The sequence below is a fragment of the Panthera tigris genome, chromosome A2 (genome assembly GCF_018350195.1).
Source record: "Panthera tigris isolate Pti1 chromosome A2, P.tigris_Pti1_mat1.1, whole genome shotgun sequence".
Classification (NCBI taxonomy): Eukaryota; Metazoa; Chordata; class Mammalia; order Carnivora; family Felidae; genus Panthera; species Panthera tigris.
Window position 1 is genome coordinate 90,257,695 of NC_056661.1, and position 17,523 is coordinate 90,275,217.

Consider the following 17,523-nt stretch of genomic DNA (forward strand, 5'->3'; position numbering starts at 1 on the left):
GTAGTGTTTTCATTTTTTTTCAATAAATCCAGAAGTAGGATTTCTGGACTATATGGCTATTCTTTTTTTTTTTTTTTAATGTTTATTTATTTTTGAGAGAGAGAGTACATGTGCATGCGTGAGCAGGGGAGGGGCAGAGCAAAAGGGGGACAGAGAATCCAAAATGGGCTCTGCACTGACGGCAGTGAGCCCAACATGGAGCTTGAATTCACAAACCATGAGCTCATGACCTGAGTCAAAGTCAGATGCTCAACCAACTGAAGCATCCAGGTGCCCCCGGACCATATGGCTATTCTATTTTTAATTTTTTGAGGAAATCCATACTGTTTTCCATAATGGTTACACCAATTTACATCCCCACCAACAGCGTACAAGGGTTCTCTTCTCTCAGTGACCTCATCAATACTTCTCACTTTTTTGATAATAGCCATTCTAACAGGATTGCTCTTTGTGGTTTTGGTTTGCATTTCCCTGATTAGTGGTGTTGAGCATCTTTTCATGTACCTGTTGGTCATCTGTATCTTCCTTGGAAAAATGTCTATTCAGATCTTCTGCCCATTTTTTAATCAGATTATTTTTTTGCTAGTGAATTCTATGAGTTCTTTACATATTTTGGACATCAGCCCCTTATCAGATATATGATTTGCAAATATTTTGTCCCACTCAATAGGTTGCCTTTTCATTTTGTTGATGGTTTCCTTTGCTGTGCAGAAGCTTTTGAGTTTGAGGTAGTCCTATTTGTTTTTGCTTTTGTTGCTTTTGATTTTGGTGTCACATTCAGAAAACCACTGCCAAGGCCTATGTCAGGGAGGTTATTGCGTGTCTCCTTTTAGGAGTTTTATGTTTTCAGGTGTGGTTCAAGTCTTTCATCCATTTTTTGGTTAATTTTTATATATAATGTTAGATAGTGGTCCCCATTTCATTCTTTCACAGGTGGTCGCCCAGTTTTCCCAATACCATCTACTGATGAGCCTGTCCTTTCATCATTATATATTCTTGGCTCCTCAGTCATAAATTAATTAACCACACATGCATGAGTCCATTTCTGGGCTATTTTGTTCCTTGGATCTATGGGTCAGGGTTTTTTTTGTTTTTTTTTTTAACGTTTTATTTATTTTTGAGACAGAGAGAGACAGAGCATGAACGGGGGAGGGGCAGAGAGAGAGGGAGACACAGAATCGGAAGCAGGCTCCAGGCTCTGAGCCATCAGCCCAGAGCCGGACGCGGGGCTCGAACTCACAGACCGCGAGATCGTGACCTGAGCTGAAGTCGGACGCTTAACCGACTGAGCCACCCAGGCGCCCCTATGGGTCAGTTTTTAACGCAAATACCACACTCTTTTAATTCATATAGCTTCATAATACAGTTTGAAATCAGAGAGGATGATGTCTCCAGGTTTGTTCCTCTTTCTCAAGAATGCTTTGGTTATTTGGGGTCTTTTGTGGTTCCGTACAAATTTTAGTATTCTTTGTTCTCTTTCAGTGGGAAATGCCATTTGAATTTTTAAGGGGTTTTATTAAATCTGTATATTGCTTTGAGTAGTTCAGATACTTTAACTATATATATTTTTTAATGTTTATTTTTGAGAGAGGGAGAGAGAGAGAGAGCACGAGTGGGGAAGGGGCAGAGAGGGAGACAGAGGATCTGAAGCAAGCTCTGCACTGACAGCAGGGAGCCTGATATGGGGCTCAAACCCATGAACCATGAGACCACAACCTGAGCTGAAAATCAAGAGTTGGACACTTAAGCACCCAGGCACCCCCACACTTTAACAATATTAATCTTTTCAACCCACGAGCACAGAATATCTTTCCATTTATTTGTCTTCACGTTCTTTCATTAATGTTTTGTAGTTTTCAACACACAAATCTTTCACCTCCTTGTTTAAATTTAGTATTTTATTCTTTTTGATGCAGTTGTAAATGGGATTGTTTTCTTGGTTTCTCTTTCTGACAGTGTTATTAGTGTACAGAAAGGCAACCAACTTTTGTGTATTGATTTTGTATTTTGCAACTTTATTGAATTATGAATTCTAACAATTTTTTGATGGAGTCCAGGATTTTACATATAAAATGTCATGTCATTTGCTTATGACAGATTATGAGTTTTACTTCTTCTTTTCCAATTTGGATGCCTTTTATTTCCTTTTCTTGCCTAATTATTGCACCTAGGGCTTCCAATACTATGTTGAATAAAAGTGCTAAGACTGAGTATTCTGGTCTTGTTCATGATCTCACAGGAAAAACTTTCAGCTTTTCACTACTGGCTATGGTTAGGGGTGGGCTTGTCATATATGGCCTTTACTATATTGAGGTACATTCCTTCTATACCCATTTTGTTTTTAACACAAATGGATGTTGAATTTGCTTTTAAAATTATGTATTAAGGGGCACCTGAGTGGCTCAGTTGGTTAAGCATCTGACTTCAGCTCAGGTCATGATCTTGGGTTCTGTAAGTTCAAGCCCCATTGTCAGGCTCTGTGCTGACAGCTCAGAGGCTGGAGCCTGCTCTGGATTCTGTGTGTGTCTCTGTCTCAGCCCCTCCCCGACTTGCACTCTGTCTCTCTCTCTCTCTCTCAAAAAAAATATTAACATCTAAAAAAAATTATGTATTAAACTGGGGCACCTCAGTGGCTCATTCAGTTAAGCGTCTGACTCTTGATTTCAGCTCAGGTCATGATCCTATGGTTTCGTGAGTTTGAGCCTTGCATCAGCTCTGAGCACTAAGTGCTAACTGTATAGAGCCTGCTTGGGATTCTCCCTCTCCCCCTCTTTGTCCCTCCCCTGCTCGCACTCTCTCTCAAAAAAAAAAAAAAAATTATGGATTAAACTAATATTAAAATACATTTGTCCTCCCCAAGTAAATACCAATGGACGTTGTTAAACGTAGTTATGAAAGAAACTCACCAAGAAAGGGAGAATTATGAGGATGGGCTTAACTTTTTCAGGGAATTAACAGTAGAGTGCAGCAGAGCGCAGGCTGCAAAATTTTGCAGAGGGCAATGGACAGCCAAACTATAATTTAGACACCACTCTGTTATGCCTTGCTGAAAAAGAATCCTATATGGTTATGCTTTATGAAAAATGTGGCTAATTAGGAACCACTTCCTCATAAATGTTAATGTCAATGATTTTACATATGTAATTATTATTTCATTAGAACTGCTCTGAGAGTAATTGCTTTTCTAATTCAGGGGTTTATTAGTTTCCATTTTTAAGTGCTTTCTACACATGTCAGGCTCTGTGCAAAGCATGTCTCCATTATTTGGGGCGGTAGATTTTATTATTCCCATTTTTTGAAGGCTAATGCAGCTGCGTGGTGAGGTACCATATCCACTACTAAGCAATAAAGCCAAGATGCACACTCAGGTCAACCTCCAACATCATTCCTCAACACTATTCAACCTCATGGTTTTGCCTATGTACTTATTTAGAAATTGAGTGATTTACGTCATAACCATAATGGTATGCAAAGTATCACATATTGGTAATAAAGTTAGATGTAATAAAACTCTGCTTCTGGCATTCATTTTTGAAAATTGGCCAAACATGTCCATCTTCCAGTTAAGACTCTGGAAACTGGTTGTAATTATTTGTTTTCATTATAAAAAGGCTGTTACCAAAGTGTACTTTGCAAACTGCAAAACTGTACGGTCTGAGCTGAGGCTTCAATTCTGACTCTACCATTTACTTATGTGCTGTGTGTCCCTTGACATTTTTTTCCTTTTTTTTTTTTTTTGGTTGTCTAAAAGAGGATTCATTTGTAATAACTGTACAAATGAATTTGGCACTTGTGAACATTAAATGAGTTTAAGACATGTAAAACATTTGACACGTAAGCACTCAAAAAATGCTGGCTCATGTTGTCCAAATCCAAAAGCTTATCTAGCCTTTTCATTCTTTCTTTTAAATAGATTTTTTTTTTTTAGACTAGTCTAAGATTCAGAGCAAAATTGAGACAAAGGTACAGACTTCCCGTATACCGCCTGCCCTACACATGCATAGTCTCCTCCCGTATTAACATCACCCACCAGCATGGCACATTTGTTACAAATGATGAACCCAAAGTCCATAGTTCACATTAGGGTTCACAATAGGGTGTTTTACATTTTGTGGGGTATGATAAATGTAGAAGGACTTCTATCTACCATTATATCAAAGAGAATTGTTTCACTGCCTTCAATACCCTCTGCTCCATCTATTCTTCTCTCCAGCCCCAAACCTTGGCAACTGCTGATCTTTTGTACTGTCTCCAATTTTGCCCTTTCCAGAGTATCATCTAGTTTGAATCATACTGTATGTAACTTTTTTAGAATGACTTCACTTGGTTATATGCATTTAGGCTTCCTTCGTGTCTTTTCATAGCTTGATAGTTCATTGCTTTTTAGCATTGGATAATACTCTGCTGTACAGATGTAGCACAATTTATCCCTTCACATACTAAAGTACAACCCGGTTTCTTCCAAGTTTTGGCAATTATGAATAAAATTGCTATAAATATCTGCATGCAGGTTTTTACACAGACATAAGTTTTCAACTCGAGTAAATATCAAGGAGCAATTTGTTGGATCATATAGTAAGAATGTTTAGTTCTGTAAGAAACTGCCAAACTGTCTCTAAAAGTGACTGTAACCTTTTGCATTCCCACTAGCAATTAATGAGAGTTCCGTTTGTTGCACATCCTCACAAGAATTTGGTGTTGTCTGCGGATTTTTTTTTTTTTAGTCATTCTAATAGGTGTATAAAAGTATCTCGTTGTCGTCCCTTTGTGAAACCCAGCATTTATGGCTGAGAAATTATTTTACTGTAAAGAATAGCATGGTAATGGGTACCACTGGTGAAAACTAAGTACATTTGGCTTAAAATCTAAATAAGTTTCTAAACCCGTGTCAGTGTGGTTTTTTGTCCTCCTCCTCCATGTTTCTTTGATGAATTATTCTTTCCACAAAGTCTTTCAACTATACTTTGTAGTCAAAGGAAACCACAACTTTGTGGCAAAATCAAAACATGCTAAGATAATGGAAGGGGAGAAATTACTAAGTATTACTAATCTCATTAATTCCTTAGGACCAACTTAGTAGTACATATTCACGTTCTGCAGAGCCTTTATTTGACCTTTACGACTGATGCTGACTACATTCCCCTTGTGTCAATGTAGTGTGAGTCTACACAAAGCTGTTGGAATCAAGAACATCAGTCAAGTCTAACTTTTAATCTCCCTTCATGCCAATACAGAAAAAAAGACTACAACGTATTTAGTTTTATAAACAAGTAAAATGAGTTCGGAATCATACAGAGTTGTAACAGTTTCACACCACTACACCAAAAGATTTTCAACGCCTTAAAACTCTACAAACAAAATCTCTGCCAGGGTCTCATAGAGCTTCTAAAAGGCTGGTCTAGGGGCTCGGTCCGAGTATAGGTCCTTCCTAAAAGCTTCCCACTTACTCAAGAGCAGCTGGCTCAGAAAACCTACGCTTCAAGACGGACTGTGCATTATAGTAGCACCTCCCTTCGCTCACAAAGGATACATTTGACCAGAACAACATCACACGCCCAAAGAGGGTACACCTCACACCGAGCGCCTAGGGCAACGCAAACTAAGTGTGAAGGGCCACACAGAATTTCCAACTTTCTTTTGCATCTAGACACGGCATTCACTCCGTTCCACACCCGGCTGTCTCCGCTCTGAGCTCTGCGAATTTATGAAACTCGGCCAGCGGGGCGCCACTGCCACCAGAGCCAGAAAGACCCCAGTTACGCCAAAGAAAGATGGGCCTTCTTTACAGCATCAGCAGCGGAAATGTCAGTACCGAGGTTTCCCAGTAGGAAAAGAGAAGCTGCGGACCGCAAACGAACGTTACCCAGAACGGTACCGAAGCTCCAATTACCCGAGACCTTTTTTCGCGCTCCGACTTGGTCGGAAGTGACGCGAGCAGCCAACAGACACAGCAGTCCCGAGGGAGCGGAGCGCGGGAGGGGGAGCGTGCGGGGGCTGGGGGCGGGGCGCGGCCGTAGCTCCGTTTCCGGTGGCTTGTCGCGCTCGCTCACTCCAGCTGCAGCCACTCTTGCCCGTGGCTGCTTCCTCCATCCTGGTATTTTTTGGAGCCTCCATCCTGGTTCTTCCAAAGTGCCCGGACCCAAAACAGGAAGTAAGTGCGATGGAACCTTCAGGTCCCAACCGCCGCCAGGGCCGCTCCGCCCAGTGGAGCCTGTCCGGCCCCCTTGCTGCCATCCTGTTCCCGCCGGCCGGCGCAGGCTCTGGGCGCCCGGGCACCGCGGGCGGGGTCGGAGCTGGGCCTTCGTGACGCTGAAGCTGCCGTCCCCGCACGCTCAGGCCAGGGCCTCCCTCTCGGGGCCCGGCCCGCGGCAGTGGCTCGGGCTACTGAGTGGGGTAGCGAGCGGCCGCCGAGGCGCAGCAGCGATCCGGCGGGGGCGGAAAATGGCGGCGGCTTCGGAGGAGCTAAATGGCGCCGGGACCCCTGGGGGTGGGGTGGGCCGAGAGCTTCGGTAGAGAATTGGGCCCGAGAATGCAGAGAGTAAGGGAGCCTTAGTTGCTTTCTCTTGGTGTTCCTTTTTTGTTTATTTCCTTTTCAGGCTTATGTAGTCCATTGAAGAGAGGTGGGCTTGAGAGAGTTGGGCGGGTCTTGTCCCCCCTCCCCCCTTTTTTTTTTCTTTTACCTTGTTTGCGTCTTAGACTCTTCCATCTTTTGGGATTCATTCTAGCTCTGCTATTCAAGGCCCGTGCCGAGGGAATCGGGGTTGCTTGGCCATAATATGTCAGGCTCTTTTAAGAAGGAGGGGCAGGGACTAACTGCGAGTGAGAGTGCCCTAGTCGTGCCGAGAACAGTAAAATGCGTCTGCAAAGTAGTAATCGTCATATGTTGAGTTCTGAATGAGTTTTTAAATTTTTTAATCTTCTTGTCCTTAAAAATATACTTTGTTTTGACCCATTCTCCGGCATAGATACGACAGTAGAGGTGGCCAAGTGCCGTTCTATGCGGTTGAATGATACAGCATGTATTTTTATAATAAAAATATTCGGTGAAGTTAAGGGGAGGGTTACAATTACATGAAATATAAGTCAGGACTTATCTCTACTTTGCATGATTGAATTTGGAAATTCAAATGCAGTGTGTGGTTGCTTTCTCATAACTTGATTGATCGTCTGTGTTCCTTCTGACAGGCGAGGCAGGTTGTTGGGACATCCGATAAAATGCGTATTTTGTAGGGTGACTTTCGAATATGCAATGTTGTCAGCATAGAATATACCGTTTCGAAATTTTTGATCTTGTACTAATAATACTTTTATTTTTAATTCGTGAAAGACGATTAACCATTTATAGCGTTTAAGCTACAGTCTAAGTAAGAAAATATTCTTCCATTGTGTTGAAAGTTTTACAAACGGAAAATCTTTTTTTCTTTTTCAAAGGGTTTCATATTTTCCCATTAGGATTCTTTCTGTGAGCTGGCTTTAAATTTGTTCCCAGCTTTTTAGTATCACTGTTTTCTGGTTTTTAGTAATTTGAGTAATTACCACCGCTGTAACATTTAAAGACTCTGGTGATAATATGCCGAAAACGTAGCGTTTTACTAAGAAGGTGTAGTGATAAGAGATGGTTTATTAGGCTCAGATACAGAAATTTAGTTAAGTTTTAAGAAAAAATTAAAATTAAATCTCTCAGCCTTAGGAAAAAATTGCCAGGGTGTAAAATTTGATGTGAGAGTTGTTTCATTCACCAGGGGCAAAAAAAACAGCTTGAATTTGTCAGGGGGAAAAATTACAGTTATGAAGAAAAATACATTTCATGTTTTGTGATAATTTTATCTCATTATTTTTACTTCCATATACTTATGTGCCACCAAAAAGCTAATTTATTTTTTTTTTTTATTTATTTATTTTTTTTTACTACTTTAGTTGATAGGCTCACACCAAAATATGCTTTTTGGGACTGATCTAGAATCTGCATTTTCTGCGTGAATCTCTTTAATTGATTGCAGTTGAGCTAGATGGTGGAGCCAAAATGCTATTGCCCTGTCTTCATCTACAGTTAATCAGTAAGTACTGGGCATTGCATTCTTGCTTAGAACTTTAAGTTCATACTTTGAGCAGTTAGATGAATAAATATATACTCTGTATTTCAGAATGTTGAGATTTTAAAAGTATTTTGAGAGGAAGCAATCACAAGAACATTTTGGAATTAGGATTCGATCTTTGGAAGCAGAGTGTGGCTGGAAAAAGATTACTGATAGAATTATATCAAAAGAAGACCTATCCTCTTGAATCTTTTTTAAGTTCACTTCTCTTTACTGGCTTTTTCTTTTTCTTTAAAGATGGGGCAAGTTTATCTCCTTTCACCCTGAGGCAGTGAGAGAGAGAAGCCTATTTGTAAGGTTAGAAATGGCTAGTTACTGTTGAAATAAAAACAACAAAACTAGTCCTTCCCTTCCCCCACATAATGCCTTTCTTTTTATTCACCTCACTTATTTCTCCAACATCTACAGACCCTATAGTTTTTATTAACGTTGTAATAAATTTGTATGTCCTGACAGTAACCTCTCATTATTATAAGCAGTTGCTTTTGTCATGCTCCATTAAGTACATTGGCTTAAGTTAACACCTGTGAAGATGAATGCACTAATGTGAAACACGAGCATCCCTAGGGATTTACAACCTGGCACATAGATGTTAAAAATTTAGTGGGGCAGGGAAGTTGTTTAAAGTATTGAGGTCCTAGATCATACTGAACACACACTTTCATTTGTTGCGGGGACGTCAAAAGTTTCGAGTAGCAATGAAGTTTAGGAAGAGTTCTAATGTCTTAGAGGCTGCTTATTTAACAGGAGATGGTAATCTGCCTTCTTGGAATGGAGTTTTCTTTTTAATAGTCAATTTTCTCTTACTGCCCTAATCGTCAGCACTTTTTTCCCCCCATATAAAAGAATTGTTTTTGAATTGCTGTACCTTTAAATGCTTTGTAATTTCAGTTCCAAAGCTTTTTCTGTCCTCAAAGGATATGAAGTGACCTGAGAAAATGATAAACTGTGCCAAGTATGCTAAATGTACAGATATATTAAATGTTTGTGTGTGCTTTTGTATCATCGCCCCCTCTTTTTTTCATTTTGTGAAGAACATCCTTGTAATAGAAATCACAAATAGGTTTTGGTTTTGTTTTGATTCCATAAAGATAAATGATAAATAAAAGAAGGAACCTGTTTAACATGTCTGCTGCTTCAAGTTTGTGGGAAGATACTCCATTCCATGACTGAATCCCAGAAGCTGTCAGGAAAAGGCACACTGGAGAGCCCTTTATGAACAGTTTTTAATTTTATTTATTTACACGATCCCTTTTTTTTTTAGCTGTCATTTTGGCTATGTACACTGTTGTCAGGCCATTCTTCCAGCAGTGGGTTGTGAACACTGATCTTTATTTACCATCATTTAAAGAGCTTCTAATGGTACCTTGCATGAAGTGCTCAGTTTTGAATGAATAAAATTTTTAAATGTAGCCAAATACATATTATAAGCTCTTAAATCATGCACTGGGTAAAAAATATTCTTTGTTTTTAATAAGCAACATTGTTGCCAGACCAGGTATGAAATGCTACACCTTGAAATGAACCATGTTGCCAAGAAATCTCTTAGACATTGTTTTCAATTGTTCGTAGTTAAAATCAAAGCGTGACTAAAGCCTATTAAAATAAACTCTACAAACAACTATTGATATGGCATACAGCTATATTTTGCCACTAAAACTCAGCTATTAGTGATCATTTGTTACCTTAGTCTAGTATGCTTTATGTTCATTTGTAGCTTTGCTTCTCAGACTTTTCCACAAAGTGTACAGAAAAGCAAATCCCCATGGGCCTGGAACAACAATCCGAAGCATTCAACCTCAAGTCCCTATTCCTATCTTGAATAAAATCAATATTCTGCAGCTTTCTATTCTGCCAGCCCGCTGTGTACACATGTTGAGGATACAAGCATTTGTTAATTATTCTCTTCCACTAAGACTTTCTAATTAGCAAAGAGGTTTATTCTTTCAGATTATTTTCAAACACATCTTTATTAAATATTACTAAGCAAATCCACTTATAAGCGTGTCCTAAGGCATTAGTTATATGCAATGATCGGTATGTTGGTGGTCAGTATGAGGTCTTTATAATAGTATGACCTCAAAGAAAAATGTTCATTTATAGGATCATGGTTAGATAAACTTAGATACTAAGTACCCATTAAAAATGCTGTGGAAGAGTAAGTAGACATAGTGAAAAATACTACAAAAAAAAATAAGTGCAAAAAAAGTTCTAAAAGATGTGACAGTATGTTTGGAAGAACATCACAAAAACGTTACAGAGGAGGGGTTCCTGGGTGGCTCATTCAGTTAAGCGTCGACTCTTGCTTGATCTTGGCTCAGGTCATGATGTTGCAGTTCGTGGGCTCAAGCGCTGCATCAAGTTCAGCACTATCAGTGCAGGTTGGGATTCCCTCCCTCTCTGCTGCCACCCCCTGCCCCTTTGTCTCTCAAAATAAACTTAAAAATATATATATTTAAAAAAGAAATAGCTGCAGGCTCAATCCCATACTGCTGCAGTAAAGGTTGCAATAAAACAAGTCAAATGAGTTTTGGTTTCCCAGTGCATGTAAAAGTTCTGTTTATACTTTACGGTAGTTCATTTAAAAACGTGAATAGCATGTCAAAAAACTCAATATGTATACACATGCATTGTATGTATATTCAATGTGCCTATATTAAAAAATATCACCTGAGCTTTCAGCTAGTCTTAATCACTGATCACAGATGGCCACAGCCAGTATACAGTTCTTGGGAGCTTATAATGGGAGCTTAGGGGTGATGCCCCCCTGGGCAGTCAGAAATCCATGTATAACTTTTGACTCCCCCAAAACTACTAATAACCTACTCTTGCTGAGAAGACTTAATAATAACAGTCAATTAACACATTTTGTATGTTAAATGTATCATGTATTCTTACAGTAGAGGAAAAACATGGCTAAGAAAATACATTTACAGTACTGTATTGTAAAAAAATCCACATATAAGTGGACACATTCAGTTCAAATATGTATTGTTCAAAGGTCAACTGTAATAATGAAAAAGTTGGAAATAGTTTGAGAATTACCAAAATGTGACACAGACCTAAGTGACCTGTTGGAAGTATAGTGTGGATAGGCTTGCTTAATGCAAGATTGCTATAAACCTTCAGTTTATAAAATAACTCCCTTTCTGTGAAGCGTGATAAAATGAGTTATACCTGTATGTAGATTCAGTTGATGAAAACACCAGTCTAAGATAATCCATTGAATAAGAACTTTCCATCAATACCAGAATGAAGTAGGACGAAGGATTCATTTCTTTGAATTCTGTGTTAAACACTAGATCCAGAGTTGTTCTTTTGTTCTACGTTAAATAGGGTTCTCACTCATTGGGAGCTTTAGATGAAAAGAAATATATTTATTTAAATGCGAATATAAATGTTCCCTTATAAGCGTTTTGTACCACGATCTCTCTGGGTGATCTTTTTAAAAAGTACTTGCATGCCACCAACTTAAGCTTGTCTTCATAGGTCTAATCCTGTTTGTTGAATTCCAGCTTCCACCTGTCAACTTAATATCTTCATTTGAATGTCTTACAACTTTAATTATTCATACAAATAGTAATGCAAATACGTAATGAAATATATCTAAGTGCCCCCAAACTCAGCTGTTAAAGCCAGAAGCCTAGGAAACAGCTTGAGATAGTTCACTTTCTCTTAATCTCCATCATCTCTTCATTCAGCAGATCCTGTCAACACTACCTCCAAAATATATCCTTTTTCCAGCCTCCTTCCTTTGCTTTCATCTCTTCTGACTTACCTATCCATTCTCCATACTGCAGTCTAAGTGATCTTTTAAAAATGTAAATTATATTCCTCAACTGAAAATCGTCCAAGGATTTGTACAGCCTTGTGAGATCTGCCCCAGTCTTTATCTCCAATCTTCAGTTCAGCTGCTCTCCCTCTTTATGGAAAGCCTCTGCGATACCAGCTGTGGGGTTGTTTTTTTTTTTTTTCCTGCAACAGGCCAAAGCGGTCCCACTTTAGGGACTTTGCCATTGCTAATCCGTTGGCTACCTTGCAGTTGCGTGCTGTAGTGATGTCTCCTCATCTTGCTGCTGAGGCAGTGGAAAGTAGCCTTTAAGGTACTGTTCAGTGTTGGTAGTATGATACTATTTCTGTAAAAAGAGTATGTGTAGGAAGAGTAGGAAGGGCTGTATTGACTTTTCAATGCATAAGATAAGTGTAAGGAAGCCTGAGAAATTGATGAGTTCACCTATACAGGGAGGGGGGCTGGATGACTGGGGAACTGGAACGGGAAGTAGACTAAACTGTATAACCCTCTTTATATTTTGAATTTTGAACCATGTAAATGTGTTACCTAATAAAAATAATTGAAGGTAAAACCAGGTCAGTTTCTTAAATATTAATAATATTTAAGATATTTAAGTTAGACCTTGTAGCTCTAACTATGGTGGGAAATGGGAGAGACCCCTGGAAAATGAGTCGAGAGCAAGATGGTAAAAAAATAAAAGTGACTACCATATCCCCAATGCCTAGAGAGCACCTAACATGTAGATAGTAGACATGTGATAAATATTTGTTGATTGACCACATATGCTTGTTAATTTGCACAGCACCTTAGAACCATTTACTAGTCTCAAACATGAGTTGCTGAACTTTAAAAACCGGACCCAGATTTCTTATTTAAAGCTGGTACACCGCACACTGCATGGAATCACCTGTAATCAATACAGCTTGTCAAGAATGAAATACTGATTGCATCTAGCTAGCTGTTTCAGACTCCCTTTTTTCTTACACTGTTATCTCACTTTATCTCCATATTGCCTCAAATCTGCCTTTATTTTTTCTTAGAGTTTTGGATTAATTTGGGTCCTGAGATGACATTGATTAAAATGCTAAACCTGTGACTGTTTTGCACCTATCAAATGAAGTCTTGTGCTGTTTCTTGCTTTGTGCTTTCTTTTTAACAAAAGAACGGTTGCCAGGAATAGAGATTATACTTCCTTGGTTTGGATATAAATTTGAACAACATTTCTGGAAAACTGATGCAGGCAGGCCAGGTCAGAGGACTCAGAAGGGGTCCCACAGGACCAGCCAAAAGGGTTGTAAGCTTCACGCAGGATGGAGATCAGGCTCAAGCCAGCAAGAAGGGAGGACAGAGTTTAATGAAGATATTGGAGACAGCAGATACAGAGCATCTGGGAGACTCAGAAAGGAAAAGGAGCATGAGTCTCATCTTTGCTTGGGGGGGTCTGGAGTTTTTATTAAGGATAGTGGCCTGGTGTACATGTCCTCTCAGGCTTCCAGTAACTGATCAAACAAGGACGAGTGCTCAGGTGTCCTCCATAAGTCACTTATGCTCTGGAGCCAGGGTCTTTTGTCAAGGTGTTTGGAGTCAGTGGTCTTGGAGAAGTTTCATGAGGACCTCACCTGGCCACTTCAAAGTTGTTATCAGTTGTAGTGGAAGACGTCAAAGAAATAATTAACTCCTTGACCCTTACAAGGGGGACATATATTAAGGCATGTGTAAGGTGGGAGTGCAGGTATTGGCAAAAATAGAAGCAGGAAAACGAATAGAAACCAGCTCTTTTTCATAGGTCCTTTACAGTTTCCCTGTCTCAGTGTGACTTAAGAGTTCTAAATTTTGGGGCACCTGCATGGTTCACTCAGTTAAGCATCCGACTTGATTTTGGCTTAGGTCGTGAACTCACAGTTCAAGCCCCACATTGGGCTCCACTCTGTCAGTACAGATTCTCCCTCCCTCTGTCTGCCCCTCCCCTTGCTCATGCTCTGTCTCTCTCCCAAAATACATAAGTAAAATTTAAAAAATTTAAAAAGTTCTAAATTTTGTCATTTTCTTTCATGTAATAATTTCCATTAATGTTCAAGGAAATAGAGTATATAAATGTTCCAGTATGTTTTAAGGAAATGAAAAATTAGGAAAAACATAAATGTCCATCGATAGGGTCATTGTTAAATAATGTCATTTTTTTAATATGGTGTAAATTCTAAGTGATACAGAAAACTTCAGTTAGGTACCTAGCTTCAGTTAGGTTTCATCATACTGTTTAATGTGAATTAATTCTTAAAAAGCAAAATATAAGTTGCTTGTACTCTGTAGTGTATACACGTTTACAAACATACACAAAGAGAGTGAACTCTGCTTTTGGTAAGTTTATGGATTTTTTTTTAGAATTGAATTTCTCTATCTTCAGTATTACCACCTTTTAAAGAAAATTTAATGGATTCAGAAATAAGAAAAACATGAAATTTAATAGTTGACTGGAGTTGACCCTAGTAGGATCTCTACCTTTTCACTGCAGACTTATTTATGAGTAGCAATTCTCCAAATATAACCATCTTGGAGATGAGTTCTAATTAGGACATTGCTAAAATGAAATGTTAATCATTAATTTTTGCTGAATCATTCCCTTGAATCTCGAATCCTGCTGTACTTTTTGATTCTTTGGTTGAAGCTTTGGGATGATAATGAGTTTATTGAAACAAACCTTTAAAAATCATTTCAGATTTTGTAAGTTTCACATTGCATTCAAGAGCTTGCTTGTAATTTACCTTTCTGGCTCAACTGTTGAGGGTTTCTTTTTTCCACAGATCTATAGGCAGGTTTGATCACAGATAGGATACAGTTTGTAATGCTTTAGGATGAAATACGGTATTATGTGTAAAGAGGTGTTAGTAAATTGTTACAAAGAAAAAATACAGTTACTAGTAACATTTGTGGCACTCTACATCTTGGGTCATGTTGCACATACCTTGGTCTACAGTTCGTTGAACTAGTAGCATAGTTTAACCTATTTTTTCTGAGACTGCCTGTTGAGGCTGAGAAACTGCCTCTAAATGAACTTAATAGGTACAGATCTCATCATTTCTGCCTTTCACTGGGGAATACTTTTAGAGGCTGAGTTCTAAAAGGTCTGTTTAGAAAAGAATTCTGGTTTTTGTCATTCTTTTTCTAGTTAAGACATCACAGAGGATTGAGGCTAGAGTGTCCTGGGCATACGGCTAGCACACAGTTGTTTGTTCTTATTAAGCCTTATTGTGTAATGCTGTTACTTTTTCAGAGTGTTGCAGAGGTAGGAATATGGGCGAGAAGCAATCTGGATAACATGAAAGTGATGCTGGTGTCTAAGGGAAGGCGACTTGATTCTGTGGGAAGGGCTATACCTGATCCATCTATTTTCTAGGTAAGCCTGCCTTTATTCCAAGGATGTCACCTTGTGTTTTGCAAATTTTGGTTATAACTAGATTGTGATTTCTATTTATCTTGAATTTGGGACCTGTCGTCTTTTATTATTGCAAAATGATGTCCTTTTAAGGCAGTGATTTGTATAGTAAAACCTGAACGAATCACTGGGTCTTCACCCTGTAAATATCAATAGATCTTAAGTTTTTCTGGCAAGCGAAAATGTACTTAAATAAATGGTAAATATATGAGCAGACTAATATGTTGTGTATAGGAACCAAATAAATACTGAGTGAGTAGTACACATTAAGCCTTATGGCCTCTTGTTTAGTTGGTAAAAAAGTATGTGGACAAGAACAAAATTGAGTATTAAGGGAAAAACTTCATTGAACATTATAAGGTTAACTGGAATACTTCAGCCAGGCCCTTGATTTTAATTCAATACATTTCCTTCCGTTAGCCATGAGGTATTATACTGTGAGACTCTGATCATTCAGTCCGTCTGAACAAGAGGAAAATGATATATGTGTAAAATAGCAGGTGAAGGCCCTCTAAACAAAATCAGTTCTCTATTTCAAAAGAAGGCCTTGCACTATATCCATTTAAAAAGCAATTTGGTCAATGATGAATGTACGTACTTGTTTAATATTATGAGGGGGGGAAAATGATGAGAATGATTTTTTAGTGTTCTTAGTTTCAGCTAATAATAGAGCTTACATACTTGTAAAAAGTGTTTTGGAGAAGTAATTCTTAGATTTATCGATGCTTTCTAAGATAAAAGGTTTAATCCATCTTCTGAAAGAATCAGAAGTTAAACACCTATTTGAATGTATCAAAGTTGCCAGTAAATAAAAAGTGGTGAGAGTTTTACTGATAAGACCTCATATTTTATTGATGAAACAACTTGGAACAGAGTCTTTTTCATTGGATGTGGTAAAAACAAGTCTTTTTAAAAACTAAATGCTATGGGGGCTCAGTCAGTTAAGTGTCTGACTCTTGATTTTGGCTCAGGTCATGATCTCATGGTTTGTGAGAGCCAGCCCCATGTGGGGCTCTGCGCTGACAGCCTGGAGCCTGCTTGGGATTCTCTATCTTCCCCCCACCTCAAAATAAATAAACATTAAAAAAATGCTGTAGGTTTTTAATTAGAGAAGCAGATTCTTGCAGACTATTACATTTTATTCTGAATCACGGATATAACCTTTTGAAAAATTTCAAGTCTGTACTGCCATTGGAATTTCACATAAAGAGCACTGTATAGCACGTATAAATTGTGAGGGTTTTTTTATGGGGAGGTGGGGGAAGTTGGGGGCTACTTTATGTTCATATTTGGGAGTAATTTTTTAAATCTGAAATCTATTATGTAGATTTGAGTATGAGCACAGTTGAAGAGGATTCTGACACAGTAACAGTAGAAACTGTGAACTCTGTGACTTTGACTCAGGACACAGACGGGAACCTCATTCTTCATTGCCCTCAGAATGGTAGGAAAACTTGCTGACATGTAATTATGGATCTTTCTGGATTTCTGGATTTCACATTCCCTTTGATCGTTATTACCCTGATTGAGAGTTTGGGCTAGGATAATAGAAATGGGAGTTCTCTTTTTGGCTTATGAATTAATCTTAATTTATATTTTTATGTTTTTAAAATATACCTTTATATTTTTTTAATTTGCCATAAATTTTAACTTTTTTTGACTTTCGTAGCTACTTTATAAATAAGTAGAATGAATTGGGCCTCCAAAGATGATGGATTAACTGTAATTAACACTTTCTCTTTGATATCATTTGGTGCCGGCAATGTATATAGCACGTTAAAAAATGTAAAAGCAATCCTGTCAATTTTTTCTGGAATCTGTAGAAGAGGATTTTACATGACTATTTGAATAAGATTTAATATCATTATCTGTAATCAGTTAAGATTCAAGAGGCTGAGGCTTGTGATTTTGTTGTCACTTCTCTACCTATTCCGTATTTATATTCATTTTGCTTTAAGTTTATCTTTGTTCAACCTAGGTTTTATCTTCTCTTCTCATTCAATACTTAATTTCTGGTAATTTTATTCAAACTTGTGATTTTAAGTACCACCTACCTATTAAAATGATTCAAATTTCTGTCTTTATTCTGAATTCTTTGTGTTTCTCATAGACACCTTAAATATCACATGTTCCAAACTGAAATCTTTCACAAAATTCCGAGACCTGGTTCTCTCTTTCTCAATTTCATTACTTAGTATCCC

The 17,523-nt window shown here is 38.3% G+C and overlaps 1 protein-coding gene across 8 annotated transcripts in view; it reads left to right on the forward strand.

Moving 5' to 3' along the window:
• Nucleotides 1–5,591: 5,591 nt before the first annotated feature.
• The window catches only part of DMTF1 (cyclin D binding myb like transcription factor 1), a 47,207-nt gene continuing 35,275 nt past the window's right edge, over nt 5,592–17,523 (forward strand). For 3 of the 8 annotated variants that reach the window (XM_042965467.1, XM_042965460.1, XM_042965473.1), the window contains exons 1-3: nt 6,063–6,151; nt 15,161–15,283; nt 16,650–16,766. In XM_042965467.1, the coding sequence (XP_042821401.1) occupies nt 16,658–16,766 (109 nt within the window). In that variant the 5' untranslated portion in view covers nt 6,063–6,151; nt 15,161–15,283; nt 16,650–16,657. Of the gene's footprint in view, nt 5,872–6,062; nt 6,152–6,370; nt 6,539–7,917; nt 8,058–11,092; nt 12,200–15,160; nt 15,284–16,649; nt 16,767–17,523 lie in introns of those variants that run through there. The other 5 variants (XM_042965444.1, XM_007076767.2, XM_042965448.1 and 2 more) reach the window with 5 other exon arrangements.